We start from the raw sequence: 20990 nt of genomic DNA, 5'->3' as shown, positions 1-20990 counted from the left end.
CAAGAACAGAAAGATGGACTATATCTGCAAACTGGAAGTCTCAGGGAAGACAGTACCCATGCAGACTGACACTGCGCATCTCTTTTTCCAGAATCAGTCTTATAAACAAAGAGCTCCTACTTGACGACTGGGATAAGATTTTCAGTCTAAAACAAGAGATAGCAACTCAGCCCTCTCTCAAAGCTGTTTTGGACAACCATAAGGATCTTTTTAAAGATGGTTATGAATCTGAGTGTTGCAAGAAAGTAAACCAGTATCCCATACCCTGACATTGAGTGAGCAGAATTATGCTCAAATAGAAAAGGAAGCTTTGAGCATAATTTTTGTTGTAAAGAAATTCTGTAAGTATCCATATGGAAGAAAGTTAGTGTTACTGACAGATCACAAACCACTTTTGGCTATATTCAGACCAAAGTCTGCAGTTCCAACTCTGCCTGCATCAAGAATGCAGCGGTCGGTGTTACTTCTCCTGGAATATGACAATGAGAGACAGTCCCGCCGTTCCTGTGACCACGCATTATCCCGTCTTCCATGCATATATGTTCCTTCTAAGGATGACAATAAAGGAGCGTTTCTAATCTCTCATGTGAAACTGCCTCTAATGTTGCGACTTTTTTTTTTAAGCCCAAGTAGGTGTACTTCACCCAAAAATGAAAATCCAGTCAACTTTTATTCACTCCCATGTCTTCCCAAACCTGTATGACTTTATTTCTTTAAAATATTTTCTTTTAGCGTTTTACAGAAGAACGTGCATGATGCAAGTCATTAAATACTTATGTTTTCAATAGTTTTCATGTGTCAAATGTGTGAAATCAGCATCAAAACAAAGATTACATTTGTGAGTCCTTGGTATTTAACTAGATCTCTCTTCGGTCTATAAACACTGGTAGTGTGTGATCAGTGTGACACATGACAAACAGTGACCGGTGCCTGTTCCTGCTGGCTCTCAGTGACAGACGAGTGCTGTGATGAATGGAGCGGTCAGCTCTCGCTGGGAGCCAGAGGCTAATGACAGCAAACTCCATACATCAACGTGCAGAGCTGACAGATGACCGATCAAAACCATCATTAGAGATGTGGAAATTAAGATGAGGTTGTCCGGGGTGGTAACCTGATTACTGAGCATCCCGGGGTTGGTTATTAAATGATTAACCAAGCATTACAGCAACACAGGTGAAGGAGCTTATCATTTATTGAATGAAGGACGACAGAAAAAAGCCTTTGGCTGCAAGCTTAAGACAAAGAGATCTGCTTATAGTATAATCATATTTACATACAACATCCTTCACTTTGTGACTGATGGAACGGTCAGAAGTCATGAAAAATCACTTCATACGTGTGCATGTAAATAAACATATGTTGATTTATAGCTGTTGTTGGTGCTCCTCCATCTGAAATCTGCTGTCATGCCAATATCCTCCTCTAGGAGGCAGACAGCATCACTCTGTCGCTTCAGTCTGACTGTAAGATGGATGTGTGCTTTGTATTGGAGAACTATATCAAAAATACAGCCTTTTTCCCCTTTCCAATAAAAGGTTAACACACATTCAGATGGTTTAACACCGATGACTGCATTTAACCTGGAGGAAAACACGGAGGAAATAATGACATCAGCTTGAGCTCTTCTCTTTTACTCAAGCTGTGTTACATACACATTTATAACACAACCTTCAGATTACTGTCTAATTTGTAATGTTGTATTGCTGATATAGAACTGAGTGTGCGAGTAAAAGTGCTTGTGTAATGGAGCGCAGCGGCTCTTGTAACACGTCCAAAAGACAGAAACACACACACACACACACACACAAACACATACACACACACACGCACGCACACACACACACACACACACACACACACACACACACACACACACACACACACACACACACACAGGCTTAATGAAGTCTGCTTTTATCAGTTGTTATTGCTGTAAGTGTGATTATGGGACTGTCATTGTGTGGCGTATGCTCTCCAGCGACTACCAGAAGGTGACCTTTCGCTGACTGTAACCATAGAAACAGAATGAGAGAAGCACAGCTTGTCCACACACAGATAGAGCAGGAGAGAGAGAGAGAGAGAGAGAGAGAGAGAGAAAACACCAGTGAATATAAATTGAGGAAATAGATTCAGACCTGTTTTATATGCATGCACAGTTAAATAGTTTCTTATTTACAGATGCAGGCAAGATACACAGCGACTAATCTTCAGCTGCATGATGGGAAGGGTGTGCATACACTGTAATCAGACCCAGGTGATCGTTCACAGACAAACACAATATAATGAGAACCACAGAAATCACCTTATTATAACAGAAATCAGCATGTCAGCAAGTCTGTATTTAATGCAGCCCAACATATATAAATGTCACAACAGCTGTAAAACACTGGATTCTTATTCCAGCAATCCTTTGTGTGGTTTACAGCACCGCAGCTTCACTGGAGCAACAGATCGCTGGGTGGTTGCTATAGAGGCTCCCATGATAAAAACATTAGAGGCAGTTTCCAGGTCTCTCTGTAGCGAGTCAATGGCTCGTGCAGGAGGAGCCGCGGGGGACCGGGACTCATGCTATGACAGTACACACGCCATGAAATTGGAAATATTTGGTGCATAACCCCATTTAAAATGAACTGGATGCCAAACAAATATCCATGCAAAATGTCACTGTATATGTCTGACAACAATTTGTTTGCCGTTAAATCACTTTTAATAAATACATCTGCTAAATGAATAAATGCAAATGTCAACTGAGCGCAGCTTACATAACAGATGAATCCTCACAAGGTGCTGTGCTGTTCTCAGATCAGCTCTGCTGTACTGTAGGAAATGATGCAATTCTCAGCAGGTTCTCAATATATGTCCCACATATATAATGCATTATATTTATGCATTAAGCCCACAGTTTTAACTAAAGTGATTTACAAAAGAGGAAGCTATTATCAACTATATTTGCAGTATACAATGTCACGTTTATTCGACTGGATTAGGAAATAAACTATAGAGAAGAGGAGAAATGCAGACAAGAGAAAGAATGACGTCAGTTTAAGGTTGTGGAGTGGTTAAGTGCTAACAGGAAAGGTGTCTTCAGCTGTTTTATGGATCTACATAATAGATAGATCCTAAATGAACTGTTTAACCAAGAGTGGGGAAGTCGACTGCTCTGTAAAAAGGTCTTTTATGCATTACACTGTATAAGAAATCAGTGCTGAAGAGAAGACTAATTACAGACAAACTTCTTGACACGATCATCACAGTCCAGCTCAATCTGAGATCGAGACGGTTGTGAAACCTGGCATTTGAATGAATGTCTATTGATTAGTCATTATTTTGATGGTTTTTGGCCTAAAGCTCACTATAAACAACCAGCACTCGGGATGTAAATAATTCACTAGTGCTATACAGTGGGAAGAGTGCGGTTAAGTAGCCTAAAAGAAAATGAATCGGCCAGCTCTCATTTACATTGTTAATTACAGAATATTGATTAACAGCCGGTGCCATTATCTGTGTTGATTGCACAGTTCTGCTTAGACAAAGAGTTATCCAGTCTAACTCTGTTTTATCACAAACTGTGATTAATGTTGATTAATGAGGATCAGATTTTCAACATGAATGTCACACACAATGATTTTTTATAAATTTTTTTATATTTATTTTGACACTGATGAGTCACACTAAAGCTTGGTCCAGCAATATATATATATATATATATAATAATTATTATTCATTTATTTTTTTTAAACACCAATTGCATTGATTAACATTTTAAAATACCATTTTATACCAAATGCATTATCTCATGCTCCATGTACTTTATTAGAGTTCACTTCTTAAATGTTATTGAAAAAGTCATAAAAAGGCATAATAATTTACATGCAAGTGTTTTGTTACATAACATGAAACATGAAACATCAGTGGTGTGACCTACAGATGAACAGGTGAGGAAGAAGAGCGCATTTTAACCTGATTAAATGCATCACACTCATCTCTCTCTCTCTCTCTCTCTCTCTCTCTCTCTCTCTCTTCAGCCAGGTGACTCAGAGGAGAGGAGCACCTGATCAGGACAGACTCCCGCCTCGCTCTGTCTCTGTCTCTGGCGCATGCGCAGTGCGTCGCTGGGAGTCGAGCTGTGCGGAGTGAAGAAGAGCAGCTCCAGCCCGGTTATGACAGGTACTCGGTTTATTCATTTATACTCCAAACACTGATCTGTCGAAGTCTCTGAATGTCTTGCGCTGAATTTGTCGTTGTTGTCTAAACACTGTCGCCGAACGAATGATGCATTTGATTGGTAAGACTGTGACTGCTGGATCAATCTGCTTTTATATGGATCATTAAACGTGTTAGATGCTACTGTGTGACTTTTTGTTGAATAAGGATGACACTGTAGTTTTTAAACTTTCGTTGACGCATTGGGCATAGCCTACACGCAAGTATAAATAGACTTCAATCGTATAATTGCACATTTCTAATGAGAGGAGAGGACAGTGTGTCTCAGATGTTCAGGAACATCAGATGACATGAAGATCTGAGGAGGGGTCATCTGTGAGTCACAGACTGCTACGTCACGCTGCTCAAAAAGAGAAATGTATATATATATGTGTGTGTGTGTGTGTCTCATAAACATTTAAAGACAGACCTAATGTGTTCTACAAGGCTGTTAATCAATGATATTTGCATTGTTAAACCCATCTGTTTGCATTGTGTTGCACTATTTTGATAGTTTTCAGTATAACAGCAGATCCTTGTGAGAAACTACATTACCGATGATTCTGTAATCTCCACCAATCACAGAATCGGGAATCAGGAAATTGTATCAAGAAATATTTTTAAGCTCCACCCACTCCCATGTAGCACTGCAGATGAGATCACAGACCATCTGAGAATGAATTTGAAATTTTAACTTTGCAAGTTGTTACTGTTAATAAAGTATGTTATATAGCTATATGCCTATGGCCTGGTAATACCAGACTCTGCTACTTCACTTTGCTTCGTAGTACAGAAGCGAAATTAAATTGAGCGGAAGTAGGAAGTCTGACGTAGTCAGGCTAATATGCCTATAGTATGAACACATATATGGTATGACATCTGGACATACTACATCCACCATGCTGTTATGGTCATGTGATAACTTCATAACTCCTCCCCCGTGGCCTCATGCGATAGTAAAGTGTCCATCGGATGCACACTTCAGAATCTCATTGGATGTAGTCCGTAGTCATCCAGGGACGTCTTGCCTACAAATTTCCTTATACTACAAATTTGGACATACTGCTTGCCTCACATTCTTTTTTCTTTCTTTTGTTTTTTTGTATTCTATATAGTAGGTAAGTATGCGATTTCAAATGCTGCATCAGTTTCCCTACACTCTCAAACTACTCAAATATTTTTATATATTATTTGCATATTTTGCAATAAATGCTAAATATATTAAGTAGATAAAACCAAGATTTTTAGCCAAATAGTTGTATATTTCTCCATTGTCGTTCACAGTGTTTAATGGGATTGTAGTTGTTTCCCTCACTAAAGCTGTTTAGTTCACAGTCTTGTATCTTTGTGTTTTTGTCAGATTTTCTAATATTTTTGCTTGGTTCATCGCTTATGATCCTTGAACAATCCTATGTGAAAAAAAATATATGTCTTATAAATTCTATACTGATGAATGTTTCTTCATTTATCTGTATCTCTGCATGCCATCACTTTAACTGCAACATGAGCCTGAACTTCTAAATGAACTCACTGTTGTAGTGTGCAGGACTGAGGCTCATTGAAATGCTGAAGGACAGCTGAGTCATTTCCTCATGAGATTCAGCAGGTATCTGTGATTTCATTACAGCCTCGTCCCTCGTGTCCCTCCTGCTCTCATCATCTGGAAACCGCACCCAGCTGTCATCAGATCTGCTGAGTCTGATGCTTAAAGCTGGAGTCTGTCATTGTTTCAATGTTACAGTTCTTGCTGACACACATTTTCAAAACCAGTGGTCGACCGATATGTGTTTTGACGGCCGATCTTGGAAAGCAGGGGGGCCGATATAAAGTCGATATTATTTTTTTATTATTATTAATATTTAAGAAATGTAAAATCATTTGACAATGGATTAAAGGGGGGGGGGTGAAATGCTCGTTTTCACTCAATATCCTGTTAATCCTGAGTACCTATAGAGTAGTACTGCATCCTTCATAACTCCAAAAAGTCTTTATTTTTATTATATTTATAAGAGAAAGATAGTCTGTACCGATTTTTACCGGAAAAACACGAGCACTTAGAGGCGTGACGTGTGGGCGGAGCTAAAGAATCACGAGCACCAGTAGGCTTTTGAGTTGAGAGCGTTTGGAAGCTGTGACACAGATACAGAGGCTGAAATTTAACAAGAGCAGCATCAGCAAAGGCGGTATGCTATGTGGTATGTACTGAAACTGTATATATTTGCTTAGCGGTTTTGGAAAATGACTAAGTTCCACTTTATGTCGTCTTTTTTTTTTTTTTTTTTTTTTTTTTTTTTAAGCTGTACATGTGGAAAGTGCAGTTTGATGACAACATCATATGTTGTTTACTTGATGTGCTACTCGCCGATAGCTAAGTTAACAACACAGAGATATTTGAAGCAGTTTTACTCACCGCCTGCGGTTCCAACACACGATCGTAACCCTTTTTCGTTGGGACTGCATCATCCTTAAGAAATAAACGATGTGCAAACCCGTCATCAAACTGGGCAATGTTTGTAAAACAAGCATCTTCGAAATGCAGGGAACAAACACAAACACTTGCACAACTCCGTTGATGCTCTGTAAAAATAAACTCCATCCACTGGTCCCTTAATGCGGTTTCTCTTTTGGTAATCTGTGCAGGGTTGTCTTGCCCTGGCAACCAAAAACACACTTCTTTTGTGACATTTGGCGCCGCTCTGGCTCTGATCAGTGAAGTCTGTTGTAGAGCCCGACCGATATATCGGCCGGCCGATATTATCGGCCGATATGAGCTTATTGCATTTAAATCGGCATCGGCGTTTATAACGGCCGATGAATGATGAGAAACAGTCTCATGCTTTACTCATGTTATGAGTGTTGCATAGTTTACCCACCAGAGGGAGCTCTGCAGCTCCAGAGTTGACAACAGCGCCAGAAATTCACTAGCGAAGAAAGCGATCAGCCAAGCCAGCCACGGAGATTTTTTTTTTCTGTTTTGACGGTGAGTCTGTCGTTCTTCATATGAAATGATTTAGTTCATACACTGTATATACAATGATGTGGTAGTTCTAGCTAACGGTCCTATTATTATCACTTATAAATATTCTGTAACATCACTTACAGCCGCTTAATGCATTGCTATATTAGATTAGCCACAGAGCTAATACCATGTTTATCAGTGGAAGAGTGCGAACGTTAATAAGATGTCAAACTATAACGTTATCGTTTAACTTATTCTAAATATATCTGCAGTGTTTCCCACATAATGACCGGGTAACTGTGGCAGGGGGGCAATGACTAGAAGTTATGTTCAGCGTGCCTCGAAAAAACAACAGCTGTTATGTTATTGAATGAATTCATTAAAAATAGGTCATTGCACTTACATCAAATCACGATATGGACGAATATCTGTAAGTATTAAGCCGGAATAGTCTTTTTAAATATGAATCCTGCATGTTCTGCGTGTCTCTGTTAATGAATGGTGCAGAAGCGCCTCTTCATTCATTAAACACACGTAAGCTCATTAAGCTCGCGGTGAATTCAGCGTCTGCTGTCTCACTAAATAATCACGTGAACACATGAACAACATCTCCAGAACTGCTCTGACAGTCACTTCATGAGCATTTGACCGTTTGATTTAAGTAAAAGCAGCATCACATCACATACACAGAACTGTAAATGTACGCCAACCCGTCAAAATAAAAGTCCAGTTAAAGACTGTTGTTCAGCAGAATGTACAAAAGCCTATCATAGACTCGATTACTAAAATATTCGATAGCTACAGCCTTATGTTATTCTAACGCTAATATAGCTTCCTTTTTAGCAGGCCCCTTAAATGCTTGCTATTAACTTGATTGAAGGTGGTTCTTCTCAAAATTGACAGCGGTGTGTTCATGACACTAACGTTAACCATTCAACTTCGACTAGATGCGTCAGAAATGATTAACCAGATAGGACATGTAAATAAATGTGAGCTGAACAAGCGCTTTTTTATTTTATTTATTTTTATTTTTTACAGATTGTTTCAAAGCAGCTTTAAAGACATAACAGGAAAATGTTGTAATATTGTTAAATAGAAGTAGGTAATAGGTAATACCTATTGGTTGACAAATAAAATATATATATATTTCTCATTTTTGCCTATGTAGGAGATCCCTGTTTATTATAATTCTAATTCTAATGATGACACGAGTAATGATACATGGTGATATTATTAATACACATGCTTATTCTTTCTCTGTCTCTTTCTGCCCTACAGATGGCTGAAAAAGGGCATTCTGTAGCAGCAAAGTGTGGGACTACTTCTGCAAATACTTTAACTTTAGTATTATAATTTATTTACAGAACACACACATACTGTTAAAACCAGCTTCAACTGGAAGAAAGTAAAAGTGTTAAATGTTTAAAATCAGGCTGTTTTTTTATCATTAAAAAATATATACTTTTGATGTGCAATTGTTAAGTCATTGAGACTATAATCTAAGGCTTTTTTTTTTTTTTACATAATCTCTTCTGGAAAATGGTTTATACAGCCCACATACATAGAACAGGCAGATATTTTGCTATTGAATGTTGTGTAAGTGCAGTATATAGGAAATGGGTCTAATATCCAGTTTATTTTCAAAATCAAAATATCGGCTTATAAATCGGCTCTTTTCGAGTTAATATCGGCATCGGCATCGGCCCCCAAAAAACCATATCGGTCGGGCTCTAGTCTGTTGTGCTCTCAGTGCTCTGCTATACGGGAGCGCGCTCTTCCGGCAGAAGTGCCTCAGGACACATATAAGGAAATTCAGCTCCATCTAACGTCACACAGAGCCATACTCGAAAAAAAACTTTCCCAAACTTGTGACAAACCGGAAGGAGTATTTTTGGAACAGAAATACTCCTTCAAACGTACAACTTAATTTTTGAAACTTTGTCCATGTTTAGCATGGGAATCCAACTCTTTAACAGTGTAAAAAACTCAGTATGCATGAAATAGCATTTCACCCCCCCTTTAAAAAAAATGTGTAAAAGAAATATACTTTAGATGATAAAGTATTTTTCACAAATAAATAAATATTTAATAAAAAATATAATTAAAAAGAAAGTAAACACTGTAACCAACAGGGCACTCCGTATTCTGGGAAGTTTGTGTGCACTGGGAGTCATATTTTTTAAATAAAGCCACCTTAACCCTAATTTTACACAGGAGTACACAGAGAAAATGACACGGCAGTTGGCAAATTTATAAAGCAGCATCATTTAAAATCACGAGCTTAAAGTCTAAAGGATTCGATTGGGGTTATGCCCAACAGACTCTGTATTGTATTAACCTGGTCTCGCCACTTCCAGTTCAAGCATTTTGCATATGCTTCGTTAAATATGGAGCAGTTTTTACTCAAGATGCCTTCAAAATATATACCAAAAAATTTTTTTCACTAACATTAAAAATATTTAATAAAACATCAACAATAAAACCAGTTATAGCTAGTTTAAATGATTATCTTAAAAGTCCATAGACATTGCTACTATTTATTACGGCTGTTAGCACGTTCCCCTAGAAGCGGAAATCGATGAGACCCGTTTTCCGTGTTTGGTCAGGTGACGTTTCGACATATACCCTATTCACACGGACTGACCATCACGCAGAGATCACTTCACAAGATCTCACAGTTGGATACGACTAAGTTTGCAAGATTTGTGAAATTAAATGTTCATCTTCTCTCATTCAAAGATTTACTTAAATTATATAAATGCATATTTGCTTAATGCTGACGGCACAGGAGAAAGTATTGTAATGTTTGCCTTTCTATTACTAATAGGTCTAATATAAAAGCAATCGTTATAATACTTTTTTTGTATACATTAATTCCTTTGTTTAACCCGTTCTATCTGATTATTAGACAGACTTCTATCAGTATTAGACAGACTGCAAACAAGAGAGAGAGTGTCAAAATAAAAAAGCGCCGTCATAATAAAAGTCGAACACATCGGCCAAGCAGAAAAATGTATTGGCCGATATACCACAATTTTTTTTTTTCTGAAAACTTTACACACAAAATGCAAAATTCCTCACATCAATTGCAAAATGAAGCACTGAAGCACAAAATATCACCTCAAAAGCAAACATTTGCAAACACCTTTGCCATAATATTAGTTCCTGTTAGATTTGTGTGTTATATAGCAAACTGTGTGTTGTGCAAAAAAGTGTTTTATGAAATTTAAAAGTCAAAGGCTGAGAATTAGTGTATGGTTTTACAGATTTGGTGTGGGTGTGCATTAATATTCTTCTCCACATTAATATCCAGAGTCACCTTTGATAATTAAAGCTTTCATAGGCTGATTCTCAGTTTGGGGCGGGGCTATCAGTGTGTCTGAAAAATGGAAAATGGCAGGATATGGGAAACCTTCTTTACAAATCTTCTGTTTGGTTCTGTGGAACCAAAGTGGCACAAACTTCAGCTTTAACAAAAGGACAATCAGTTAATGAGGGATTAATTTATTAAAATTACTTGTGCATATCTTGTCATTAGAATGCTGTTTGTTTAGATTGTTTGTTGCCTGAATGTTCATTTGAGCAGATTTCTGTCTGCTAAATGCATAACCCTAAAAAGGGCGAAACCATGAAGAGACATCAGAAAATTTATTTATTGCTATTTTACATCTTATTGGCACTCAAATAATACAATTTATTTATTATTATTATAGTTTTAAGTGACTCTTGTTTTTTAAGTAATTTTTGTATCCCTCAGGATACAATGCCCTTTTAATGTAAAATGGGCCTAAAATGAACACTCACTAAGTGCCAAATGAAACAGAATTTTACAGTATTAATATGAAATACTTTAAAGTTTAATACTATAATATATAAAAAAAAAAAAAATTGACTTGTTTAATGTTTGCAGAATTTGAGTGAATAATAATAATAATAACAATAATTAGTGTGTCCTCAATTTGTTCAACCTGTGTTTTAATGACATAATGCCCATACAGTACAGTTTTATGGCCGGTGAATTAATTGAAAGTAAAAGAGACTGCTGTGTTTGTGTGCAGATGTGAAGCATGAGGTCCTGCTCAGAGATCTGTGGCTCGGATTACACTGAGCAGAGCCATGGCGCTCTCAGCAGTGGGTACCAGGGTTACGGGGTGCGTTCCTACCTGCACCAGTTCTACGAGGAGTGCACCGCTTCCATCTGGGAGCGCGATGAAGATTTCCAGACACAGAGATCGCCGAGCCGCTGGAGCTCTGTGCTCTGGAAGGTGAGCTGCTGTGATGGATGCCATAATTCTGCTGTTTCTTTGCAAAAATGTGCCAGCAGACCTGTTTTTATCTTTGCATGTTATTGTATGGGTTTTTATATTTGTTTACTATTTTTATATATTACTATTTTTATTTATTTATTTGTATTATTATTATTTTTTATTATTAATTTTAGTTTATATTTATTTAAATAGTAATATGTGAATCCAAACTCAAAGCTGTTTCCTCTTCAGAAACACTGAATTAATTTTATTTTGAATTTCTATTTTGTCTTCCAAAGATTATTAAAACCAAAAATCTAGGTAGAAAGATTTTTGTTTTGCAATGATTGTTTTGTTTTGTCTTGTTTCTTTATAGTGGTGTGCTTCCACCCCTTAATAAAAAATAAAAATCCTCTCTGCCAGACCGTTTAGTTAAGGCTCCAACTCAGATTATTGATTAATTATTTATATATATATATATATATATATATATATATATATATATATATATATATATATATATATATATATATATATACAGAGTTCTGGCATGAAATTCTAGATGGTGTGGTATAATAGGTCAAACTTAATCTGACATAATGACATCATCACATGACACAGCTGATTGGTTCCCCTCCTGTATCAGCAGCCAATGAGCTCGCTGCTCAGCATTCAAATATATGACTAATGCTTGCTGTTAGCAGTGAAGCTTGCTTCAGAAAGACCTCTACCTTCCCCAGCTCCACCTGTATAGCTCTGCTACGAGGTGATTCATGTTGAGGATGTATTGTAGCAAGTCTTGGTATTTCCTCTGCAGCAGCATAGCAGATCTATTCTGCCAAGACCAAATACATTAACAATGTTTAACATTGTAAAAAAGGTAAAAAACAAAAGTAAAACAATGATGCCGTATGATTTTAAAGTTGGAGGAAAAAATGTAATTCAGTTTTTAAACTGAAGTATAAAGACAAAGAACTAACCGCATGTGAACTTTCCAGCAGGATTACGTAATGTGTGAAGTCAAGTCTAGACAAGTCACCTTTATTTATATAGTGCTTTAAACAAAAAAGATTGTGTCAAAGCAACTGAACAAAATTCATTTGGAAAACAGTGTGTCAATAATGCAAAAAAAAAAAAAAAACAGTTAAAGGCAGTTCATCATTGCATTCAGTGATGTCATCTCTGTTCAGTTTAAATAGTGTCTGTGCATTTATTTGCAATCAAGTCAATGATATCACTGTAGATGAAGTGACCCCAACTAAGCAAGCCAGAGGCGACAGCGGCAAGGAACCGAAACTCCATCGGTGACAGAATGATACGTATGTAACCATAGTTCCCTGAGTAGGGAACGAGACACTGCTTCCTCTAGCTCCCTGTCATGCTTCGGACACAAGCTTCAGACGAAGAAGATAAATGACGTGCTCTCCGGTCGCTTATTTATAGTCGCGCCGGTAGTGACGTCAGAGGCTGTTGTCGGCCAACGCGTTGGTGTTTTTTCAAAGTATGCTTCAGACACGGGTCACGGGTTCCCCAAAGCGACCCCCTAAGAGGACGCAGTTTGAAGTTCCCTACTCAGGGAACTATGGTTACATACGTAACCTGAGACAGTTTTTTATATCGACTGTATTCTGATAGTTTATCAAATTGGTATGTTTTGCCGGGCTGTGAAGAAATATAGAGCTGAGTAGGTGTGTAAGAAAATATCGATACTGTATTGATTCTCAAAAATGGAATATCGATTAAAAGGGAAAAAAAATCATACAAGATTCATGGCACTTATTTTATTTTTAGCTTATATCCCGATCGCTAGATGGCAGTCTTCATCTCTGAACAAATCCTGAGTGACAGGAAATACTAGCATTAGAGCATGCCACTAATGTTAGCGTTAATATAGTTCACTGCTAGTAATGGAGGATAGGAAAATTGTCCCAGTTCCCGTGTTGGTTTACTGTACAAAGCTGAAGTGTGCCGTCATTTGGGCTTTTATGGTAACCTCCACTGCAGCATCGTGACACGGATGCCGCCTTGGTTCCACTGGTGGCCGCGACCCATGTGAAGAGGCTCGCGCAGTGCAGGACCCTAGACATCGGTCACAGTTCCGCCGATTCAGCACGGAACATAAATACAAACTGAAAAAACCTGTGAAATCAAAGTGGAAAGGTTCAACATCTGTATTTATTTTATTATTTTACAATTGTTTAGTTTTCTTTAGGAATCCTGTAAGCACTTTATTTTACATTGATAGTAAACAGATGCAATTATTTTATTCAGATCAAAATGTTGTATGTAACAATTGTTAACTTAAACTGAGAACCTTTAAGCAGGGTCTTAAAATAAATATGGTCTTTTTATAAAATACTTTTTATATGTATTATACATTTAACTAAAGGATCCTGCATGCACTTTAAATTTTTCCCCTTTTACTCATACTGCACAAAAGGTGTTTCAATAACGTTGTATGTTACAGGGACTGATTATTGCAAGTGCAGATCCCAGTGTGTTCTGGTTAATAAGGTTAAATCATTTTTATTTATTTATTTATTGCTAAGGTGCATATGGTGGTGTGTTCTTAATGACAGCTTTCCTAAAAATATATAATATTCCTAAAATAGGAAATATCGCCTTGCTTACATTATCGCAACATATCGTATCGCAACCCTGGTATCGTGATAATTATAGTATCGCCAGATTTTTGCCAATACACTGCCCTGGCGTACAGTATCATTAGCATAACAGTGAAAGCTAACATCGTGTTTCCTGATGATATCTCCCAAGGGTAACATGTAAATCGTGAAGAGTAATGGCCCCAGTACTGAGCCTTGAGGTACTCCATACTGCACTTGTTATCGATATGATACCTCTTCATTCACTGCTAAGAAATGATGGCGATAATATAAGTACAATTTAAACCATGCTAATGCACTTCCATTACTGCCAACAACGTTTTCTAGTCTATGCAAAAGAATGCTGTGGTCAATTGTGTCAAACGCAGCACTAAGATCCAATAAAACTAATAGAGAGATACACCCACGATCAGATGATAAGAGCAGATCATTTGAAACTCTAAGGAAAGCAGTCTCTGTACTATGATACAGTCTAAATTCTGACTGGAAATCCTCACAGATACCATTTTTCTCTAAGAAGGAATATAATTTCGAGGATACTACCTTTTCTAGTATCTTGGACAGAAAAGGAAGATTCGAGATTGGTCTGTAATTAACTAGTTCTTTGGGGTCCTTTTTTTTTTAAAGTCAGTTTGAACGTTTTGGTGACATATCCTAATGACAATGAGGAATTAATAGTCAGAAGAGGATGTATGACTTCTGGAAGCAACTCTTTTAAAAACTTAGATGGAATAGGGTCTAACATGTTGCTATTTCAGATGATTTAACAAGTTTACACAATTCTTCCTCTCCTATAGTAGAGAATGAGTGGAACTGTTCCTCAGGGGATCTATAGTGCTGATACGTCTGATGCGATACTGTAGCTAACAACTGAATGGTTACAATTTTATCTCTAATAGTATCGATTAAATATCGAAACAAGTATAGAAGTGAAGTAGTTCATAAAGTCATTACTGCTGTGATGTTGGGAAATGTCAATACTTGTTGATGCTTTATTTTTTGTTAATTTACCCACTGTATTGAATAAATACCTGGTGTTATGTTTGTTTTCTTCTAAAAGAGATGAAAATCAATCAGATCTAGCAGTTTTTAATGCTTTTCTGTAGGATAGGTTAATTTTCTGCCAAGCAATATGAAATACCTCTAGTTGCGTTTTCCTCCAGCTGTTTTCCTTACTCTTCCTTAAGCGTAAAGGAGCAACTGTATTTAAAATGCTAAATCAGGAAGATAACTTACAAAGCAGTCTTTATTATAAATTCTACTTCTTGTTACAAGTATGGAAGAACCATCACTTCAACCATACTTGTAACAAGAAGTAGAATTTATAATTTAAGCTATGAAATTTGCACAAAACTAAATAATGATCTGAGATATCATCTCTTGGCAATGCGCATTGCAGAGCTAGCACAAGCTTAACATTTGTGTATAAATATTATTATATTCTAATATTTATTTAATGAAAATGATCATTTTGCTAGATAAGACCTTTATTCCTCGACTGGGATCGCATAGAGCCCTTTGAAGCTGCATTGAAACTGCATTTTTACACATTGAAATCGCCACCACTGAAGTCCACTATATAGAGAAAAATCTTGGAATGTTTTCCTCAAAAACGTAATTATTTGTGGCTGAAGAAAGAAACATGAACATCTTGGATGACATGGGGGTGAGTCAATTTTGAGTAATTTTTATTGTGGAAGTGAACTAATCATTTAATGTGTTTGAACTTGGAAAAGATCTGTTACGCTGCTGCTACCAACACATGCTACTGCCAATACATCCACAACATGCTTCTTTGAGCATATACGACAGCAGAAATACTGCTGCTGCACAGATAACATATGAATAACTGCCATAAATAGCATACTTGAATCACCCTGTAGCAGATCTATCCAGGTGGAGCTGGGGAGGTGGAGGGTTTCTGAAGCGTGCTGCAAACTGCTACAGTACAGCAAGCACTGGTCATATATTTGGATGTTGAGCAGTGACCTCATTGGCTGCTCATACAAAAAGAACCAATGTGCTGTGCCTTGTGATCATGATGTCATTATGTCAGATTGAGTTTGAGCTATCGGACTGCACCACCTAGTTTCATGCCAGAACATTGGATTAATACGGCTCCGCTGTGTCTCTCCACCAGGTCTGTCTCGCGCTTGGTGCTCTGATTCTGGTGGCGGGGTTGTCTGTGCTGCTGGTGGGATACGCCACGCCGCCTCGTCTCGAAGCGTTCGGAGAAGATGAGCTATTGTTTGTGGACAGCCGTGCGGTGCGCTTCAACCGGGCCCTTGATGCCTGTAAGCTGGCCGGTGCCGTGCTGTTCTGTGTGGGTGGCAGCGGGATGGCGGTTGGGCTGCTGCTGGCCGCCTGTTCTCAGGGCAGCTCCAAGGAAGAGCTTTATCTGCAGCAGCGCTTCAAAGAGCGGCTCGCCGAGATCCAGGCCTCCGTTCAGCCTGTCACCCGCGCTCCCACCCCTGGGGACGCCAAGGTGCCCGTCACACTCTCCAAAGTGCAGAGCGTCCAGCCCGGAGCAGAAACCTGACCTCTTAAGCATCTGACGCTTCCATGCAAAACAAAACATCAGTCCTTGGAACAGTAGAGATAGATAACACTGCACTTTCTCTGGCGCATATCATTTGTCTATGTTGAGCGAGAACATCGAGAGTATTTATGGTGATTAGCGTAAGTGTACCCTGTCGATCATCACTGGTGCTCCTTAATACAGACACACAGCACAAATATACTCATGTGCTACAGCTAGGAATCAGAACATCTTTAGGCAGCTGTTCCAAAGTGCAACATATTCTTCATGTGTGTATTCATACCGAATAAACAAGAATAGTTTCTCTTTTATAGTGAACCCAAACCTAGCCTCTCACAATTTCCATTATGTTATATGAGAAAAGTCACTCGGTAAAACTCATAAACTAGCAGAACGGAGGCCTGTTAGCAGCTAATTCATCACAGCTGCTTTACTAGCATTGTCAATAGAAAGTACAATGACTTGTCATTGCTCGTTCAGAAAGCGTCAGGTTGGTTCACTGCTGTCACCTAAGGTGCAATTTTTCTCCGAATCTCTCCTAGCGAATATTGCTACAGTCAATCAATAGTTAGCTGACAGAACGCAATGCATTAAGAGCCACAATTTCACACATCTCAATACTGCACATCCGTTCTGCTCAAATACATCACCGCCTGCGATGTCATGGAGTGAAAAAAGATTATGGTTATAAATGCGCCTGTGGGATTATGTAATATCCTCTCATTGTGTTGCACATCATTCTTGCTCCAGCCTGGCTTTCCTCAAGAGGCTGTTAAGCACAGTCACTGTCTGAAGGTAATTACACTCATCGCAGCCGAGCCCATTAAGACTTTCCATACGCTAGTGCTATCTTTCTCTCCGGCTGCTTCTCTTGTTTTGTGTTTCTCTTTGGCTTCCTAGTAGACTAAATGCTGTGCTTTTCTCTCCAGAGTTTCTCTGGAAGTACAGTATTTGTACCAGCCATGCCTAAAACAATTATTTTGTGCTGGTGCGTCATATTATTTTTTATATTATTTTTACTTTGATTAGTGCAAATGTTGCATGATCCCACCATTCAGTGAAAATTGATAGGAATTAAAAACCCTCACTGTCACTTCTGAGAGCAATGTTTTGTGTTATTTACTGATTATACATTTTCATTGAACATATTGCATATATGCATTCAGATGTTAGAAAATGACAAGGCTTGCTAATGAATCTCTCACACCAATCACTGGATATTTAACAATTAAATCTCTCGGACAGGCCTAGATGAAGTCTTAAAATGTTATGATGTATATATATATATATATATATATATATATATATATATATATATATATATATATATATATATATATATATATATATATATATATATATATCAGATGCTTCAAGAATTGATTCTTCTTGTTTAAACTGACATATATGGATGTGTTTTTGGATGTGTGTTGATCACAATGCTGGTAATCGTCTCAAACTGTTAAATCCTCTAGTTTGGTTTATCCGTCTGCTCTTGGGAAGGAGAAAGAAGGTATTGGAGTTGTTCTTACTCTCAGAACATGTCTATTTTTCAACAAACAGAATAAAAATAACTGTTTGTTAATGTTATTGTCTTTTGGTGACTGTTTCTTCCATTTGTTTGCTCTAATTTTGCCATTTGAAATGATCATTTGATCAAATCAAATTAAAATATGCTGTATCTCTCACGTGGTATATTCATTAGTCAACACTAATGCTCTTAAGATCCTCAATCTTTAAAAATGTCTATCTGGTCCAAGTCTGGTGTCACAAGACAAAGTTTCTGGGTCTTTCTGGGACTGCAGTGAACATCCTGAGTTTGAGTCTTAAACCTGGAATCAGTGTTTCATTAGCTGATGAACTGACAAGCAGATAAAGGTTCGCTCACATAAGTTAAAGCCAAAAGCTCTTTGAATTGATATGACCGACTTGAACCTGATGCAAAATCTGTGTGTGCAAAGATTTCTCTCTTACAGAAAATTGCATGAATTCCTTTAGATGCAGTCACATTATTATAATTTTTTGGCTCACACTGAAGTCACTCTTAACCCAAGCAGATTTCCATTAGCACATTTACCTGAACAAAGTGACTCTGATGTGAAATTGGCCTTTCAGTGCTCAAGCAGAATTACAGATTGTGCAATTGTATAATCGGATTTTTCCTACAAAATATGGTGTGCTTCAAGTGTAGTTTGAAATTTGAAAATGTTATAAATAAAATAATAATTAGAATATCATAACATTAATTAATTTATTCATTCACATTTTTTACAACTTTGGCTATTTATTTATTTATTTTTTTCAAAATGTTACACACAAATCCAAGAATTACACACAAAATGCAACAAGCCTAAAATCTGTTCCAAAATGAAGCACTGCATTCAAAATATAACAAACACATCTCAAAAGCAACCAAGCAGATGCACACACACTCACACACACACACATTAATGAATGACACAGATCTGTGAAAGCAGTCGACTGTATTTGCCCGTAGCTTATTCGTCAGGACTGATGTTAATCAAGTCAGTTAAAATGATAAACTCACAATAATGAAATTACACAACTGAGCAGACACTGAAAGATAAAATAGAAATCCATATATTTGGTTTATTTGACAAAAAGTATCTAAAAATAAATATTTTTTAGCAAACAGTACACCTATCAGTTTAGCAGATATTAGCACTTGTCCTCGCTTTGTTACAACAATTCCCGTATTTTTCGGACTATAAGTCGCACCTGAGTATAAGTCGCATCAGTCCAAAAATACGTCATGATGAGGTAAAAAACATATAAGTCGCACTGGACTATAAGTCGCATTTATTTAGAACCAAGAGAAAACATTACCGTCTCCAGACGCCAGAGGGCGCTCTACGCTACTCAGTGCTCCTGTAGCCTCTCCCTGAACACATAGAGCGCCCTCTCGCGGCTGGAGACGGTAATGTTTTCTCTTGGTCCATGTCAAATTAATTTTGATAAATAAGTCGCACCTGACTATTAGTCACAGCACCAGCCAAACTATGAAAAAAAGTGTGACTTATAGTCCGGAAAATATGGTATGTTACAAAATGGAAAACAGATATTTTCTGAAATCCTAACTGGCTAAATGATCTGTGTTATTAAATATGTTCACAGTATTAGAAGCTCAATACAATAAATGATTAATATGATTAAAGTAGCAGTAATCAAGTCTCCTAAAGGGAGAGTTCACCCAGGAGTGATGGTTCAACCCTGTATGATTCCTGTCTCCTCACAAAAACAGTATATTTGAGGAATGTTCTGGTCTGTCTCTGCAGCAGATAGAGAAGCTGAAGGACATGACGAACGTTTCTCGCTGAACTACTCCTTCAGTTTATCGGTCAGTCCTCACTGGGATCTGGATTCAGCTCTCCCTCCTTCTCTGTGTTCTCCTGCTTCTCCTCTTCTTCCTCTGGTTTCTCCTCTTCATCTCCCTCTTCAGCTTCTTCATCCTTCTCTTCACTGTCGTCATGTGCCTCTGGTTCTTCTATCTTTATCTCTCCATCCTCTTCATTCTTTTCATCCTCTGGTTTCTTCTCCTCTTCTTCTTCTCCGTCACACTGTGATTCTTCTGTGTTTCGGGCCGCTTCACTTTCTGTCGTGGTGGAGTCGTCTACATCAGGTCTGGCCTCCTCTGCCTCCTTAAAACAACAACATCACAGATCAGTGTGTGATCTCTGAGGAGCTCAGTGATGAAGAGAAACACGTGTGTGTCGACTGAGAGTCTGACAGTCCAGTAAGAGTATTAGAGATCCTCACCTGCTGGACCGCTGAAGATTTCTCATCATCTTCTGCTCTTCTGTCCTCTCCATCATCTGCACACACAAACACACACACACACACGCGCGCGCGCGCGCGCGCACGCACACACACACACACACACACACACACACACACACACACACACACAAATTAATTGTAATTGTTTCCAAACTATTAATAAAGACAGAAAAAGGACAAACACTGATGAAATCAACACTGATCAACATTATAGACTAAATTTCAGATAGTCCTATAGTCTCAGATCTTAATGGAGCATGTGTGTGCATCACACTCTTATTAAAACCTCTCATGAATTAATGACAGAGTCGCTGTTAAAATGACCATTAGCTTTCGACGCTTCCGTGTAATTATTTTTGTGAGATTTACAGTCATACCATTGTACTCGCTAGTAAACAAGAAAATTACACGAGTGTTTTAAATACTTAATGAGTAATAAATCCAAAGATTGTGTGTGAAATCAATACGCTCAGAATAATTAAACAGCAGAATTAATGCACCTCATATAAATCCAAGCTTTCCCCAATAGCGGCTATAAAAATATTGCTGTGCAGATGATAGCGTTTTACCCAGGCATTTAATGCGTTTCAAATGCAAAACTGATTGAAGTTTAGCAGCGG

The 20990-nt window shown here is 37.8% G+C and overlaps 2 protein-coding genes across 2 annotated transcripts in view; one reads left to right on the top strand and one right to left on the bottom strand.

Annotated features, from left to right (window-relative positions):
• The first annotated feature begins 4044 nt into the window (after positions 1-4044).
• Positions 4045-17574, top strand: LOC113116588 (neurensin-1). The gene is made up of 3 exons (XM_026284828.1): positions 4045-4167; positions 11221-11427; positions 16174-17574. The coding sequence occupies exons 2-3, from the start codon at positions 11230-11232 to the stop codon at positions 16570-16572; spliced, it is 597 nt and encodes a 198-aa protein (XP_026140613.1). The 5' UTR covers positions 4045-4167; positions 11221-11229; the 3' UTR covers positions 16573-17574.
• Positions 17575-19546: 1972 nt separating this feature from the next.
• Positions 19547-20990, bottom strand: part of LOC113116587 (doublecortin domain-containing protein 2) — a 29285-nt gene continuing 27841 nt past the window's right edge. Inside the window, exons 8-9 of the mRNA XM_026284827.1 lie at positions 20350-20405; positions 19547-20231 (exon numbers count right to left, since the gene is read on the bottom strand). Of these exons, the coding sequence (XP_026140612.1) occupies positions 19932-20231; positions 20350-20405 (356 nt within the window). The 3' untranslated portion in view covers positions 19547-19931. The remainder of the gene's footprint in view (positions 20232-20349; positions 20406-20990) is intronic.

The sequence above is a fragment of the Carassius auratus genome, chromosome 16, assembly GCF_003368295.1.
Source record: "Carassius auratus strain Wakin chromosome 16, ASM336829v1, whole genome shotgun sequence".
Taxonomy (NCBI): Eukaryota; Metazoa; Chordata; class Actinopteri; order Cypriniformes; family Cyprinidae; genus Carassius; species Carassius auratus.
Note: the sequence above shows the minus strand (reverse complement) of the source record. Positions and strands in the feature narration are given on the sequence as shown.